This window comes from Macaca nemestrina, chromosome 11 (genome assembly GCF_043159975.1).
Source record: "Macaca nemestrina isolate mMacNem1 chromosome 11, mMacNem.hap1, whole genome shotgun sequence".
Taxonomy (NCBI): Eukaryota; Metazoa; Chordata; class Mammalia; order Primates; family Cercopithecidae; genus Macaca; species Macaca nemestrina.
Window position 1 is genome coordinate 99,214,574 of NC_092135.1, and position 18,559 is coordinate 99,233,132.

General features: G+C 40.0%; 1 protein-coding gene across 2 annotated transcripts in view; it reads right to left on the minus strand.

The window, feature by feature from the left end:
- Window positions 1–18,559, minus strand: part of FLACC1 (flagellum associated containing coiled-coil domains 1) — a 63,516-nt gene that overhangs the window by 13,800 nt on the left and 31,157 nt on the right. For both annotated transcript variants that reach the window (XM_011718076.2, XM_071073182.1), the window contains exon 10: window positions 1,267–1,366. In XM_011718076.2, the coding sequence (XP_011716378.1) occupies window positions 1,267–1,366 (100 nt within the window). The remainder of the gene's footprint in view (window positions 1–1,266; window positions 1,367–18,559) is intronic.

Sequence of the window (18,559 nt, forward strand, 5' to 3'; positions counted from 1 at the left end):
AGTTCTTGGCTAACATTACTTTGCCAGCAATAAAATTCATCCTGTACTTAGTGCTGGGGTAGAGGTAGGCTTCAACTTAGTGTTCAGACACTAAGGCAACTCAATGGGGAAAGGAAAGTATTTTTAAAGAATGATGCCGGGACAACTGCAAGGAAACCTGCCAGTAGAGCCCCAGTATCAAACAGGAGGAAGGAGGGGCGAAGGGAAACAGATTTCTTCAGTGTTGCAATTCTGGGGAAGGACAGGGAGTGTCTGGTCTGACAGGGTAAGCCTCTGAATGAGCTGGATGGTGAGCAGCTAAATTCTGGTCTTCCAAAACTGGTGGTTACATCTTTACTTAGACTTTGGCAACATGGGAAGAGAGTCATTATGAGTAGCTAGAATCTGGGATATGACTTGGGTTCTATTGCACTAAAATTCTAGGTAAAGTCCCAAACAGAAGCAGCTCCCCATCCCGTTCCCCAGCCTTACTCCAGGGTCTTCATATTACTTTCTGGCAGTCCAGAGTGCCTACCAGAATGTGAATTAATTTTCCCATGTAGTATCTGCATTTAAATGAGTAATTTGTTAAAATCAACTAAATCTGAAATGAATGTGGTTGGCGTGGAATGCAGAATAGGTCTGTAGAGGTCCCACTCCTACCTCGACTAGTCTTCTAGGCCTGGAGTAGTCTCCACAAATTCTCTTCTTTTTTCCTTTTATGAACAAGTTCAGTGGAGATCGGGGGTACACCTATAGAGTACTTTGTATGATGCAAGCTCTGTGTTGTTGGAAATATTAAAAATATTTACCAAGTGTGAATTCCTTCTGGAAGATGTGGGAATATAGAAGCTCTTAGTATAATGGATTGTGTTGTTCCTATCTGCCCCCCACCCACATGCGAGTGAACATTTCACATTCTAATTAAAGAACTCTTGGAACTTTGAGTTCATCTGTTTCTAGATAATGTCTGCACTCCCTACAGGGATTCTAGCATTTGTTCCAGCCATCATGGGCAAACTTGGACCTAATGAGTTTCAGAAGGTATAGGCTTAGACTCTCTTAGATCAGATGCCTGAACTTCAAAAAAGACCCTACCCTTGTTGTCATTTTGCTTTCATGAAAACTCTGGGCACCTTCCATTCAGGTATCTAGCATGTGGCCCATCATCCTTGGTAAGCCCAAGGCCACCTTCCTCAAGTCAAGACCAGACTTCATGGCAGTTTTTTAATGCATTTGTCATTTAAAAAAAAAAAAAAAAAAAAAAGCTAGAGTTTCTGTACTCACTTTGCTGTAGCAGGATATTTTCTCGCTCCAACTTCTCATCCTTCTTCCATTTTGCCTTCTGTTTTGACCACTTCTCTTCCATTTCATCATAAATACTGTCCTGGGGAGGTACAAAGGCATCATGAAGAAAAGAGTCCTAAAATGAAGGTGATCTGGAGAGGCTGTAAAACTCAACTCAGGGAGGACTTCTCTTGGCACTGCACAGTGGCCAGGGCCCAGCACCATGTTCTGTGTATCTTCCCTTACCTGGGGCCCTCACTGAGTGGGTCCTCCATGGGTGACTAGTGGGAAGTAAATTCCAGCCCAGCCCAACAGAGAGCTTGTGGAACCCAAAGGTCAAGGGCAAACTATGCACAGTGTTTTCCCCACTAGAACTGAGCTTCCTTTGAAGACAGGTGGAGTTCTCCATGTTGAAGAATCATATGTCAGTTCCCCCTGAATCACAAATCCCTCTTCAATAGCACAAGAAGAAAGGAGGCCGGGCGCAGTGGCTCACACCTGTAATCCTAGCACTTTGGAGGGCAGAGGCATGCAGATCACGAGGTCAAGAGGTCGAGACCATCCTGGCCAACATGGTGAAATCCCATCTCTACTAAAAATACAAAAATTAGCTGGACGTGGTGGCACGCACCTGTAGTCCCAACTACTTGGGAGGCTGAGGCAGAAGAATCGCTTGAACCTAGAAGGCAGAGGTTGCAGTGAGCCGAGATCATGCCACTGCACCAGCCTGTTGACAGAATGAGACTCTGTCTCAAAAAAAAAAAAAAAAAAAAAAAAAAAAAAAGAAGAAGAAGAAAGGAAATGCCTAGTTAATTTGAACACTTACAAAATAAGGGGATGTTTTTCAGAGAATGTCTGCTTTTTTTTCAGCAAATCTAACTTTCTTTTGTGGTTGAGGTTAAATAAGCCTAATCCAATACGAATACTGTTGCTTGGCTCAGACTTCAAGAACATGGAACCCTAGAAGGGGGAAGACCCTGGACCTGGATGCTGCTCGCAGGGTCCAAGGATGCTGACTGCCTTCTTTTTCAGGTTAGCAGAAGGATTCACACCTGACCTATTCTATTTACCACTCACACATGTTAGGCTGTTCTCTATGATGTTTTCCCTGAATATACCAAGGAGTATTTTAAAAAATGAGTTTTAGACACAGGCTCAAAACTGAAACTGTAAGTGTTAAATAGAACTCCAGGTACTGGTGTTTAACTTTTGATAGAGTGACCAAGTGTCCTTGTCTGTCTGACACTTAGGGGTTTCCTGGGACTCTGGACTCTCAGTGCTAAAACCTGGAAAGTCTCAGGCAAACTAGAACTAGTTGGTCACTATACTTCACAATTAAATAGGAAGAAGGCTTGAGGCTTCAGTCCTTTCCCACCCCGCTGGCCATCTCTTAACTCTCTTCATCTACCTAGTAAGAATCATGCCCTAACTTTATTTTCCTAGGCCTTCATCAAATGAGCTGATTAAATGGATGGGTTTTATTCTAAGATGATGTGAGCACTCCATGCTTTGCTTTTGGCAGTGCGGAGTGATACATTCTTTTTGGATGGCAATTTGGCCAAATATATTAAAGGGCTTAAAAATGTTCATTCCAAAACAAGAACAAACTAACCTCAAAGCTAGGAGAAGAAAAGAAATAACTAAGATCAGAACAGAACTGAATGGAATCAAGATTCAAAAATCCATACAAAGAACCAATGAAACAAAAAGTTGGATCTTTGAAAGGATGTGCAAGACCAATAGCATGCTAGCTACATTAACAAAGAAAAAAAGGATGATCCAAATAAGCACATTCAGAAAGGACAAACGTGACATTAAAACCAATCCCACAGAAATACAAAAGTTCCTCAGAGACCACCATGAACATCTGTATGCATACAAACAAGAAAATCTACAGGAAATGGATAAATTTCTGGAAATACAACCTCCAAAGATTGAATCAAGAAGCAACTGAAACCCCAAATAGACAATATTGAGTTTTGAAATTGAATCAGTAATAAAAAAACCTAAGACACACACACACAAAAACAAATTCTGGGACCAGAAAGATTCACAGCCAAAATCTACCAGAAGTACAAAGAAGAGCTGGTACCAATTCTACTGAAACTATTCCAAAAAAATGAGGAAGAGAGACTCCTCCCTATCTTATTCTATGAAGCCAGCATTATCCTGATACCAAAACCTGGCAAAGACAAAAAAAGAAACTACAGGCCTACAGGCCAACATCCTTATGAAGATAGACTGAAAAAATGCTCAACAAAATACTTGCAAACTGAATCCAGCTACACATGAAAAAGTTAATTCATGGTCAGGCATCGTGGCTCATACCTGTGATCCCAGCACTATGGGAGGTTGAATCAGGAGAATTGCTTGAGTCCAGGAGTTTGAGCAACATGATGAGACCCCATCTCTACAGAAAAAATAAAAAATAGCTCTATGCAGTAGTCCCAGCTCTTTAGGAGGCTGAGGTGTGAGGATCACTCCAGCCCAGGAGGTTGAGGCTTCAGTGAGCTGTGATTGTGCCACTGCCCTCCAACCCATGTGACAGAATAAGACACTGTCTCAAAAAAAAAAAAAAAAAAAAAAAAAGTTAATTCACCATGATCAAGTAGGCTTCATTCTCACAATGCAAGGTTGGTTCAACATATGTGGATCCATAAATGTGATTCACCACATAAACAGAGTTAGAAAGAAAACCCATATGATCATCTCAATAGACATGGAAAAAACCTTTGATAAAATCCAACATCCCTTCATGATAAAAACTCTCAGCAAATTAGGTTATCAAAAAAACATACTTCAAAATAATAAGAACCATCTATGACAAACCCACAGCCAACATCCTACTGAATGGGTAAAAGCTGGAAGCATTCCCCTTGAGAACTAGCACAAGACAAGGATGCCCACTCTCACCACTCCTATTCAACATAGCACTGGAAGTACTAGCCAGAGCCATTAGTCAAGAGAAAGAAATAAAAGGCATTCAAATAGGAAAAGAAGAAGTCAAATTTTTTTTCTGTTCACTGATAATATAATTCCATACCTAGAAAACTCTAAAGAATCTGTCAAAATGCTCCTGGAACTGATAACAAGTTCAGTAAAGTTTCAGGATACAAAATCAATGAACAAAAAATCAATAGCATTTCTATACACCAATAATGTCCAAGCTGAGAGTCAAATCAAGAATGTAATCCCATTCAAAATAGACACAAAAAGAATAAAATACCTAAAAATACAGCTAACCAAGGAGGTAAAAGGAGAACTACAAAATGCTGCTGAAAGAAATCAGAGACAACACAAACAAATGGAAAAACATTCCATGCTGATGGATTGGAAGAGTCAATATCATTAAGATGGCCACACTGCTTAAAGCAATTAAGAGATTAAATGCTATTCCTGTCAAACTACCAGCATCATTTTTCACAAAATTAGAAAAAATTATTGTAAAATTCATATGGAACAAAAAAGAGCCTAAATAGCCAAAGCAATCCTAGGCAAAAAGAACAAAGCTGAAGGCATCTCATTACCTGACTTCAAACTATACTATTAATACAAGGCTACAGAGATGGTGGACGGGAGGCAGGACTAGATTGCAGCTCCCACTCGGATGGACAGAGCAGCATGTGGTCTTGCATCATGAACTTTTGCTCCAGAACTACTGCAGGAATAATTCAGGAAAGTCAAGAGAATCCACAGGCCCTCTGAAGGAAGTAGATTGCTCCTGCAGGACCCGGGAGATGCCCCAAATACTGTCAGTGTCCAAACTGTGGAAGTAGGAAAGGGGGATTGTTCACCTCCAAACACACAACCTTACTGGGGAACCTGAAGGTCTAGATCATGAGAGAAGGTTCTGACCTTTTCTGGAGCTGAGTCAATTTAGAGAACCAAGTGAAATACAGGGTTAGAGGAAGTAGTGGGAAAAGCCCTGTGGGCTCTCTGGGTTCCCAGGGAAGCCATTTCTGACTTGTCTCACAGGGCTACCTGGGGAGGACTGCCAGAGGAACTCGGAAAAGATCACAGGTAGAAGGAAAACTCCAGCTGAACTTTGTAACAATTCCAACTGAATAGGAAATCTCCTGGCCAGAATTTGGGGGAAGGCATGAATCTGGTGTGCAGACCCCACAGGCAGGGAAACACAAAAGCACTAGTTGCTGGAGGCTGGTAGCCTGGGGCAAGTTCTCGGCCCTGTTTGCCCACTGCCTGGAGACAGACTTGGTGCTACTGGGTTGGGGGCATGGTGCAAGTAAGATCAATCTTCTGGGTTTCATGAAAGCTGGGTGAAGTCTGTGACTCCCAGTTTTCCCCCACTTCCCTGACAACCTGCATGACACAGCAGAGGTAGCCATAATCCTCCTGGGAACATAATTCCATTTACCTGGGAACCACACCTCCATCCCCCATAGCAGCTGCAGCAAGACCCGCCCAAGGAGAGTCTGAGCTCAGACATGCCTAGCCCTGTCCCGACCTGATGGTCCTTTCCTACCCACCCTGGTAGCTGAAGACAAAGGGCATATACTCTTGGGAGTTCTAGGGCCCCACCAACTACCTGATCCTCCCCATACTACTACAGCTGGTGCTCTCTTGAAAGTGCCACCTCCTGGCAGGAGGCCAACCAGCACAAAAGCAGTGCATTAAATGACCAAAACTAAGCAACCTCACAGAGTCCATCTCACTCCCCTGCTACCCCTACCAGAGCAGGTGCTGGTATCCACAGCTGAGAGACCCACAGATGCTTCACATCACAGGACTCTGTGCAGACAACCCCCAGTACCAGCCTGGAACCTAGTAGGCCTGCTGGGTGTCTAGATCCTAAAAAGAGATAACAATCACTACAGCTTGAGGTCTCAGGAAGCCACATCCCTAGGAAAAGGGGTAGAGTACTACATCAAGAGAACACCTCATAGGACAAAAGAATTTGAACAACAGCCTTGAGGCCTAGACCTTCCTTCTGACAGAACCTACCCAAATGAGAAGGAACCAGAAAACCAACTCTGGTAATATGACAAAACAAGGTTCTTTAACATCCCCCACAAAATCACATTAGCTCACCAGCAGTGGATCTAAACCAAGAAGAAACCCCTGATCTACCTGAAAAAGAATTCAGAAGGTCAGTTATTAAGCTCATCAAGGAGGCACCAGAGAAAGGCAAAGACCAATTTAAGGAAATCAAATAAATGATACGAGAAATGAGGGGATAAATCTTCAATGAAATAGCATAAATAAAAAACAATAAAAACTTTAGGAAACAATGGATGCACTTATAGAAATTCAAAATGCTCTGGAAAGTCTCAGCAATAGAATCGAACAAGCAGAAAAAAGAAATTCAGAGCCTGAAGACAAGGTTTTTGAATTAACCCCATCCAACAAAGGCAAAGAAAAAACAATACTAAAATATGAACAAAGCCTCCAAGAAGTCTAGGATTATGTTAAATGAGCAAACCTAAAAATAATTGGTGTTCCTGAGGAAGAAGAGAAATCTAAAAGTTTGGAAACATATTTGGGCAATAATTGAGGGAAACTACCCCACCCTTGTTAGAGACCTAGATATCCAAATACAAGAAGCTCAAAGAACACCTGGGAAATTCATCACAAAAAGATCATAGCCTAGGCGCATTGTCATCAGATTATCTAAAGTTAAGACGAAGGAAAGAATCTTAAGAGCTGTGAGGCAAAAGCACCAGGTAACCTGTAAAGGAAAACCTATCAGACTAACAGCAGATTTCTCAGCAGAAACCTTATAAGCAAGAAAGGATTGGGGCCCTATCTTCAATCTCCTTAAACAAAACAATTACGAGCCAAGAATTTTGTATCCAGCAAAACTAAGCTTCATAAATGAAGGAAAGATACAGTCTTTTTCAGACAAGCAAATGCTAAAAGAATTTGCCACTACCAAAGCAACACTACAAAAGCTGCTAAAAGGAGCTCCAAATCTTGAAACAAATCCTGGAAACACACCAAAACAGAACCTCTTTAAAGCATAAATCTCACAGGACCTATAATATAAAAACAAACAAACAAACAAAAAACACACACACACACACACAAAAACACAAAAACAAAATTAAAAAAACCATACACACAGAAAACCAAGGTATACAGGCAACAAATATTACAATGAATGGAATGGTACCTCACGTCTCAATACTAACATTGAATATAAATGGCCTAAATGCTCTACTTCAAAGCTACAGAATTGCCGAATGGGTAAGAATTCACCAATCAACTATCTGCTGCCTTCAGGAGACTCACCTAACACATAAGAACTCACATAAACTTAAGGTAAAGGGGTGGAAAAAGACATTCCATGCAAATGGACACCAAAAGTGAGCAGGAGTAGCTATTCTTATGTCAGACAAAACAAACTTTAAAGCAACAGCAGTCAAAAAAGACAAAGAGGGACATTATATAATGGTAAAAGGCCTTGTCCAACAGGAAAATATCACAGTCCTAAATATATATGCACCTAACACTGGAGCTCCCAAATTTATAAAACAATTACTCCTAGACCTAAAAAATGAGATAGACAGCAACACAATAATAGTGGGGGACTTCATTACTCCACTGACAGCACTAGACGGATCAACAAGACAAAGTTAACAAATAAACAATGGATTTAAAATATACCCTGGAACAAATGGACTTAAGGGATATTTATAGAACATTCTATCCAACAACCACAGAATATACATTCTATTCAACAGCACATGCAACTTTCTCCAAGATAGACCATATGATAGGCCACAAAACAACCCTCAATAAATTTAAAATTGAAATTATTTCAAGCACTCTCTCAGACCACAGTGGAATAAAACTGGCAATCAACTTCAAAAGGAATGTTCAAAACCATGCAAATACATGGAAATTAAGTAATTTGCTCCTGAATGAGTATTGGGCCAACAATGAAACCAATAAGGAAATTAAAAAAAATTCTTCAAACTGAAAGACAACAGTGACATAAAACCTATCAAAACCTCTGGGATACAGCAAAGGCAGTGCAAAGAGGAAAGCTAATAGTCCTAAACACTTATATCAAAAAGTCTGAAAGAGCAAAAAGAGACAACCTAAAGTCACACCTCAAGGAACTAGAGAAGCAGGAACAAACCAAACACAAACCCAACAGAAGAAAGGAAATAACCAAGATCAGAGCAGAACTGAATGAAATCAAACAAACTAACAAACAAATAAAAAATACAAAAGATACATGAAACAAAAAGCTGGTTCTTTGAAAAGATAAATAAAATTGATAGATCATTAGCAAGATTAACCAAGAAGAGAAAAAAATCCACATACGCTTAATTAGAAACGAAAAGGGAGATATTACAACTGACACCACAAAGTACAAGAGATCATTCAAGGATACTATGAACACCTTTATGTACATAAACTAGAAAACCTAGAGGAGATGGATAAATTCCTGGAAAGATACAACCCTCCTAGCTTAAATCAGGAAGAATTAGATACTCTGAACAGACCAATAACAAGCAGTGAGATTGGAATGATAATAAAAAAATTACCAACAACAAAAAAAGTACAGAACCAAATGGATTCAAGCAGAATTCCACCAGACATTCAAAGAAGGATTGGTACCAATCCCATTGACACTATTCCACAAAACAGAGAAAGAGGAAATCTTCCCTAAATCATTCTATGAAGCCAGTATCATACTAAAACCAGGAAAAGACATAACCAAAAAAGAAAACTACAGACCAATATCCTTGATGAACATAGATGCAAAAATCCTTAACAAAATACTGGCTAACTGAATCCAACAACCTATCAAAAAGACAATCCACCACAATCAAGTGGGTTTCATACCAGGGATTTAAGCTTAATATACTCAAGTCAATAAATGTGATACACAACATAAAAAGAATGAAAAATCACATGATCATTTCAATAGATGCAGAAAAAGCATTTGACAAAATTCAGCATTGCTTTATGATTAAAACTCTCAGCAAAATTGGCACATGAGGGCCATACCTTGTAATAAAAGCCATCTATGACAAACCCACAGCCAACACCATACTGAATGGGGAAAAGTTGGAAGCATTCCCACTGAGGACTGGAACAAGACAAGGATGCCCACTCTCACCACTCCTCTTCAACATAGTACTGGAAATCCTAGCCAGAGCAATCAGACAAGAGAAATAAAGGGCACCCAAATCAGTAAAGAGGAAGTCAAACTGTTGCTGTTTGCTGATGATATAATTGTATACCTACAAAACCCTAAAGGTTCCTCCAAAAAGCTCCTAGAACTGATAAAAGAATTCAGTAAAGTTTCCAGATACAAAATTAATATGCACAAATCAGTAGCTCTGCTATACACTGACAGTGACTAAGTTGAAAATCAAATCAAGAACTCAACCCCTTTTACAATAGCTGCAACAGAAAAATAAAATTTTTAGGAATATACCTAACCAAGGAGGTGCAAGACCTCTACAAGGAAAACTATAAAACACTGCTGAAAGAAATCATAGATGACACAAACAAATGGAAACACATCCCCTGCACATTGATGGGTAGAATTAATATTGTGAAAAAGATCATACTGCCAAAAGCAATCTACAAATTTAACGCAATTCCCATCAAAATACCACCATTGTTTTTCACAGAACTAGAAAAAAAAATCCTAAAATTCATATGGAACCAAAAAAGAGCCCACATAGCCAAAGCAAGATGAAGCAAAGCAAAACAAAACAAACAAAAAATCAAAAAACAAAAAACCCAGCAAATCTGGAGACATCACATTACCTGATTTCAAACTATATTATATGGCCATAGTCACCAAAACAGCATGGTACTACTATAAATAAAAGCACATAGACCAATGGAATAGAATAGTGAACTCAGAAATAAACCCAAATACTTACAGCCAACTGATCTTTGACTAAGCAAACAAAAATATAAAGTGGGGAAAGGACACCTTATTCAACAAATGGTGCTGGGATAATTGGCTAGCCACATGTAGAAGAATGAAACTGGATTCTCATCTCTCACCTTACACAAAAATCAACGCAAGATGGATCAAGGACTTAAATCTAAGACCTGAAAATATAAAAATTCTAGAAGATAACATCAGAAAAACCCTTCTAGACATTGGCTTAGGCAAGGATTTTGTGACCAAGAACCCAAAAGCAAATGCAATAAAAGCAAAGATAAATGGCTGGGACTTAATTAAACTAAAGAGCTTTTGCATGGCAAAAGGAACAGTCAACAGGGCAAACAGACAACCCACAGAGTGGGAGAAAATCTTCACGATCTATACATCTGACAAAGGACTAATATCCAGAATCTACTAAAACAAATTAGCAAGAAAAAAACCAAATAACCCATCAAAAAGTGGGCTAAGGACATGAATAGACAATTCTGAAAAGAAGATATACAATTAGCCAACAAACATATGAAAAAGTGCTTAACATCACTAATGATCAGGGAAATACAAATCAAAACCACAATGACATACCACCTTACTCCTACAAGAATGGCCATAATAAAAAAAAAAATAGATGTTGGCATGGATGTGTACATAGTAGTTGTACTATGGAAAGCAACATAGAGATTCCTTAAAGAACTAAAAGTAGAACTACCATTTGATCCAGCAATTCCACTACTGGGTATCTACCCAGAGGAAAAGAAGTCATTACATGAAAAAGATACTTACACACGCATGTTTATAGCAGCATAATTCACAATAACAAAAATGTGGAACCAACCCAAATGTCCATCAATCAATGAGTGAATAAAAGAACTGTGGTGTGTGCGTGTGTGTGTGTGTGTGTGTGTGTGTGTGTGTGTGTGTATATATATATATATATATATATAAAATGGAATATATATATATGTATATATATATATATGTATATATATATATATATAAAATGGAATACTACTCAGCCATAAAAAAGAAATGAATTAATGCCATTCAACACAACTTGGATGAGATTGGAGACTTATTCTAAGTGAAGTAACTCAGGAATGGAAAACCAAACATCGTATGTTCTCACTCATAAGTGAGAACTAAGCTATGAGGATGCAAAGGCATAAGAATAACACAATGGATTTTGAGGACTCAGGGGAAAGAGTGGGAAGGGGGTGAGGGCTAAACGACTACAAATTGAGTGCAGTGTATACTGCTCGGGTGATGGGTGCACCAAAATCTCACAAATCACCACTAAAGTACTTACTCATGTAACCAAACACCACCTGCTCCCCAATAACCTATGGAAATAAAAAAAAAATTGAAAAAAAAAATAAGGCTACAGTAACCAAAACAGCTTGGTACTGATACAAAGACAGATACATAGACCAATGGAATAGAATAGCAAACTCAGAAATAAAGCTGCACACCTACAACCATCTGATCTTCAACAAAGTAGGCAAAAACAAGTGGTGGGGAAAGAGTTCCCTATTCATAAATCATGCTGGGATAGCTGACTAGCCATATGCAGAACAATAAAACTGGACCCCTACCTTTCACCATATACAAAAATCAACTCAAGATGGATTAAAGATTTAAACGTAAGACCTCAAACTCTAAGAATCCTAGAAGAAAACCTAGGAAACACCATTCTGGACATTGGCCTTGGGAAAGAATTTATGACTAAGTCCTCAAAGCAACTGCAACAAAAACAAAAATTGACAAGTGGGACCTAATTAAACTAAAGAGCTTCTGCACAGTAAAAAAAAACAAAAACAAAACAAAACAAAAACCCAAAACAAAACAAAACAAAAAAACCCCCAAACTATCAACAAAGTAAACAGGCAATCTACAAAGAAGGAGAAAATATTCACAAACTATGCATCTGACAAATGTCTAATATCCAGAATCTATAAGTAACTTAAACACTCGAACAAGCAAAAAACAACCCCATTAAAAAGTGGGCAAAAGACATGAACAGACACTTCTCAAAAGAAGACAGAAGTTTGTGTTTTTCCAAAATGGCAGATTAGAGGCATTGCTAGCATACTTCTCCCACTTGGAAAAACAAAATAGTTGTAGAGATTCACACTGAACTTTTTTCAAGAAGCAATGCAGAAACTGAATAGGAAAACCAAAGGAATCTATAGACCCTTTGAAGGAAGCAGAAGGCTGCAGCTTACACTGTGATTCAGGTGAAGGACTGTGAGTTCCCAGAGTGTGAAAGGGAAGACTCACTCTGCATTACTCCTGGAATACACACCCCCACTGGGGACCCTGAAAGTCCAGACCATGGGAGAAAGCCCTAACCCTACTCAGCACAGGAACTGACTTGGGGAGGGATGTGGAATATAAAAGTGGGAGCAGTGGCAGGAAGATTCTTGCATGCACTCCCAGATTCTAGCATGGACAGAGGTAAGCCATTTCTTACTGTTCCTCACAGGGAACCCTGTGGAGGACAACTAAAAAGTTTGGGCAGTGGTTGCAGGTTGAAAGAAGTCTCCAACTGGGGTTCATGATATAACGTTAGGTGGGGATGAACTCCCTTGGCCAGGGCCAGGGTAGAGGAGAGTGAAAAGTGGGCTGCAGCCATGAGTGCAAGAGCTGCCAGTGTAGAACAAGGTGCCTGGCTTTGCAGTGGACGGGGAGGGGCTTGGCCTGAAAGCTATGGTTGCTATCTCTGCAGGGAACGTATATGACTCGGGACAGTTGCAAGTTCTGAGTGCAGGCTAACTGGAACTTAGCTTGCTGCTGCCAGTGGAACACGGTGGGAGTGCATCTGTCTTTCCAAGTGCATGGGATCTGTGTGGGGCTCACAGCCACCTGCTTCTCCCCACTCCGCACAAATTCTTCTGTGCGGCAAATGCAGCAACACTGCCTTTTGGAACATTAACCCAGTGGCCTGAGAACCACTCCTGCCCCTTGACACCCACAGGGGCTGCTGCTTGCCCTGCACAGGGAGACTCAGAGCACATACCCACCTGAACCAACCCTCATCTGGCTTTGCCCTGTCACCTGCCCTGGTAGATTAACACAAAGGACAGAAACTCTTGGGAGCTTTATAGCCCCACTCATTGCCTGAGAAACCAGAGTAACCCCTCTGGACAACATAAAGCAAGCAAAAATCCTATTGCTACTATTGCAGCTGGTTCTCTTTTGCAAGCCATTATAGCATCTCCTGGTAGAATAACAATGTGCCCAGGAAGAAGATGGCTGTGTAATCTCAGCTATCACCACTGCCTGCACCACTCTGGCTAACCAGGAGGTCCTGAGTGTGTCCACAGGACCAGTTCATTACTACTAAAACCAGTGTTCGAGAAAGCCAACACACTAAGGCTATCAATAACCAAAGACTCTCACAGAGTCTATTACCCTGCCACGCCCATTAGAGCTGGTGCTGCTACCCACTGTTGGGAGACTTGAGGAGAGGTTACATCACTGGATCCCTTGCAGATATTCCCTAGCACCAGCTCAGAGTGTGGTACCTTCACTGGGCAGCTAGACCCAGAGACCCTGTTCCCTTAGGAGTGGGATCCCCCTGATCCTAGGGGAACAGGGAGTGCACCCCATCAAGAGAACACCCTGTGGGACAAAATAATCCAGATAGCAGGACTTGAGAACCAGATCTTTCTACTGGTGGGAAGTTTTTTCCAGCTGAGCTGGGCTTAGCAGGAAAAGTCTTCAGCTCTAACCCAACAGACAGACAACCCTGGTGTGTGTGAAGGGTTCTGGAGAAGGGGATATATCCCCCCAACCCATTGTCTACTACTGCAGGCACAGTTGGGGCTTCTCCCATAGGAGCTCAGTGTGAGTGCCACTATAGACAGCCTTTCTGGAAGACATCAGGGTGACTGCATCCCCATAGGAGAGGCACCCTCCAGGTTCAGGCTTGTATGAGAGACGGTCACAATTTCTCTCTATCTGGAACATCAAAATTCCTGCAGATGAAAAGAGGTGCCTACCTGATTGGAAAAGCTGAGCACTGAAACAGGAATGTTTCTGAGAGGGAGAACTTTCCTGCTAACCTGGCAGGGGAGCTGAGGTGGCTCCAATCCTCACTCCCAGTAAGACCTCAGTGCAACTCACTCCTCCAGCTACCTCTGTCAAGGCTGAGACCTCTGCCCATCATTGGGTATTGCATTTACCCACGTGCTTTAGCCACAGCTGATTCCTACCCAGGGACACCTCCCCTACCAGCCTGAAGCTGGAACCATCAAACTAGCAAATAAAATACTGGAGAAAAGTTCGGGCGCAGTGGCTTATGCCTGTAATCCTAACACTTTGGGAGGCTGAGGCGGGTGGATCACTTGAGGTCAAGGGTTCGAGACCAGCCTGGCCAACGTGGTGAAACCCTGTCTCTACTAAAAATACAAAAATTAGCTGGGTGTGGTGGTGGGTGCCTATAATCCCAGCTACTCGGGAGGCTGAGGCACAAGAATTGCTTGAACCCAGGAGGCAGAGATTGCAGTGAGATCATGTCATTGCACTCCAGTCTGGGTGACAGAGTGAGACTCAGCCTCAAAAACAAAAAACAAACAAACAAACAAAAAACTGTCAAAAATAAATAAATGAAGTGCATGCCATGGGGGAATGAGATAAACTTTAAGACACCTCTATCATTATAGCCCCATAGGAGACAGTGATCTTGCTAATACACCAGGCACAATGCTACTACAACCAGCATCTGAGAAAGCCACATGTAAAAACTCTCTCTAACCAAGGAAATATTACAAAGTCTTCACCCCCGAAAGCACCAAGAACCAAATTAGGCATTAATATGATAAACATTAAAGTCACATCCTTAAGTGGAAAAAAGAAATTGAAAAACAAACAAAAAAAGAAACACAGTCAAATCAAACATAAATTCAAGGATAATTAGAAGAAATAATCTACCCAAATGAGGAGGAACCAGAAAGGTAACTCTGGTAATATGACAAAACAAGGTTCTATAACACCCCCAAAAGATAACACTAGCTCTCCAGCAATGGATCCAAAGCAAGATGAACTCTTTAAAATACCAGATAAAGAATTCAGAAGATCAATTATTAAGCTACTCAAGGAGATTTCAGAGAAAGGTGAAAACTATTATAAAGAAATTTAAAAAGTGGTTCAGGATATGAATGAAAATTTTTCTAGAGAGATAGATATTATCAAGAAAAATCAGTAAGAATTTCTGGAAATGAAAGACACATTTAGGGAATTACAAAATGCAGTAGAAAGCTTTAACAATAGACTAGAACAAGTAGAAGAAAGAATTTCAGAGCTTGAAGACAGGTTTTTAAATTAACCCAATCAGAAAAAAATAAAGAAAAAAGAATCAAAAGAAATGAACAAAGTCTCCAAGAAATATGGGATTATGTTAAATAGCCAAACCTAAGAATAATTGGTGTTCCAGAGGGAGAAGAGAAAATAATAAGTCTGGAAAACTTTTGTGAGGGAATAATTGAGGAAAACCTTTCTGGCCTGGCTAGAGATCTAGAAATCCAAATCCAAGAAGCTCAAAGAACTCCTGGGAAATTAATTGCAAAAAGATCTTCACTAAGGCATATAGTCATCAGGCTATCTAAAGTCAACGTGAAGGAAATAATTCTAAGAGCAGCAAGACAAAAGCATCAGGTAAGCTATAAAGGAAAACCTATCAGAACAACAGCAGACTTCTCAGCAGAAACCTTACAAGCCAGAAGGTATCGGGGTCTTATCTTCACTCTCCTTAAACAGAAAAACTGTCAGCCAAGAATTTTGTATCCTGTAAAACTAGGTTTTATAATTGAAGGAGAAATAAAATCATTTTCAGATAAACAAATGCTGAGGGAATTTGTCACTAGCAAACCAACACTACGAGAAATGCTACCAGCCTGGCCACATGGCGAAACCCTGTCTCTACTAAAAAATACAAAAAAAAAAAAAACAACAACAACAAACTCGGGAGGCTGAGGCATGAAAATCTCTTTAACCCAGGGGGCAGAGGTTGCAGTGAGCCAAGATTGCACCATTGCACTCCAACCTGGGCAACAGAGACAGACTCTGTCAGAAAAAAAAGAAAAGAAAAGAAAAGAAAAGAAAAGAAAAGAAAAGAAAAAGAAAGAGAGAGAGAGCGAAAGAAAGAAAGAAAGAAGGGAGGGAGGGAGGGAGGGAAGGAAAGGAAAGGAAAGGAAAGGAAGGTAGGCAGGCTAAAAGGAGTTTTAAACATTGAAACAAAAGCCCAATATGCACCAAAATAGAACCTCTTGAAAGCTTAAAACTCATAAAGTCTATAAAACAATAAAGGAATGAAAAAAGAAAAATCATATACATAACAATTAACATCATGAAGAGAACAGTACTTCACATCTCAATATTAATTTTGAATGTAAATGGCCTAAGTGCTCCACTTAAAAAATACAGTATGGCGTGGCTCACGCCTGTAATCTCAGCACTTTGGAAGGTCGAGGTGGGCAGATCACAAGGTCAGGAGATCAAGACCACGGTGAAACCCCATCTCTACTAAAATACAAAAAAATTAGCTGGGCGCGGTGGCAGGCACCTGCAGTCCCAGCTACTTGGGAGGCTGAGGCAGGAGAATGGCGTGAACCCGAGAGGTGGAGTTTGCAGTGAGCCGAGATGGTGCCACTGCACTCCAGCCTGGGCAACGGAGTGAGACTCTGTCTCAAAAAAAAAAAAAAAAAAAAAAATACAGAATGGCAAAATGGGTAACAAAAATCACAATCCAAATATCTGCGCTCTTCAAGAGACTCACCTAACATGAAAGGATTCAAATAAACTCAAGGTAAAAGGGTGGAAAAAGATATTCCATGCAAATGGACACCAAAAGCAAGCAGGAGTAGTTATTCTTATATCAGACAAAACAAACTTCAAAGCAACAACCGTAAAACAAAACAAAGTCAGTCAATATAATGATAAAAGGATCAATCCAACAAGAAGGTATTACAATCCTAAATTTACATGCATCTAACACTGGAGCTTGCAGATTCATAAAACAATTACTATTAGACCTAAGAAATGAGATAGACTGCAACACAGTAATGGTAGAGTACTTTAATGTACCACTGACAGCACTAGACAAATCTTTGAGACAGAAAGTCAACAGAGGAATAATGGACTTAAATAACATGCTAGAACAAATGGACATAACAGCTATTTACAGAACATTCTACCCAAGAACTATAGAATATATATTCTTCTCATCAGCACATAGAACAGTCTCTAAGATAGGCCATATGATAGGTCACAAAACAAGTCTCAATAAATTTTTAAAAATTGAAATCATATGAAGTATCTTCTCAGGCCATGGCAGAATAAAATTAAAAATCAACTTCAAAGGGATTCTTCAAAGCTATACAGATACATGGAAATAAAATAATCTGTTCCTGAATGTTATCTGGGGTAAACAATGAAATCAAGATGGAAATTTTAAAAAAATTTTGAATTGAATTTTAATGACACAAGTTATCAAAACCTTTGGGATAGGTGGGGTGCGGTGGCTCACACCTGTAATTCTAGCACTTTGGGAGGCCAAACAGGGGGATCACTTGAGACCAGGAGTTTGAAACCAGCCTGGCCAACACGGTGAAACTCCATCCTTACTAAAAATACAAAAATTAGCTGGATGTGGTAGTATGTGCCTGTAGTCTCAGTCTCAGCTACTTGGGAGGCTGAGGCACTAAAATTACTTGAACCTGGGAGGCAGAGGTTGCAGTGAGCCAAGATGGTGCCACTGCACTCCAGCGTGGTTGACAGAGTGAGGCTCTGTCTCAAAACTAAAAACTGAAAAAACCTCTGGGATACAGCAAAAACAGTATTAGGAAAGTTTATAGTGCTAAACGCCTGCATCAAAAAGTCTGAAAGAGCACAAATTGACAACTTAATGTCACACTGCAAGGAACTCGAGAAACAAACAAACAAACAAACAAAAACAAAACTAAGCCCTAAAATAGAAGAAGAAAAGAAATAACAAAGATCAGAGCAGCACTAACTGAAATTCAAACAAAAAATACAAAGATCAATGAAACAAAAAGCTGGTTCTTTGAAAAAATAAAATAGATAGACTAAATTAGCCAAGATAAGAAGAAAACATTAACCAAACAAAGAGGGGAGAGAAGATCTAAATAAGCACAATTAGAAATGAAATTGGAGACAACCCACAGAACCACAGAAATACAAAAGATCACTTGAGGCTACTATGAACACCTTTTTGCATACAAACTAGAAAATCTACAGGAAATAGACAAATTCCTGGAAAGTTACAACTCTCCTGTATTAAACCAGGAAGAAACAGAAACCCTGGACAGATGAATACAAGCAATGAGATTGAATCAGTAATTTAAAAATTGCCAACAACAACAACAACAACAACAACAACAACAACAACAACAAAAG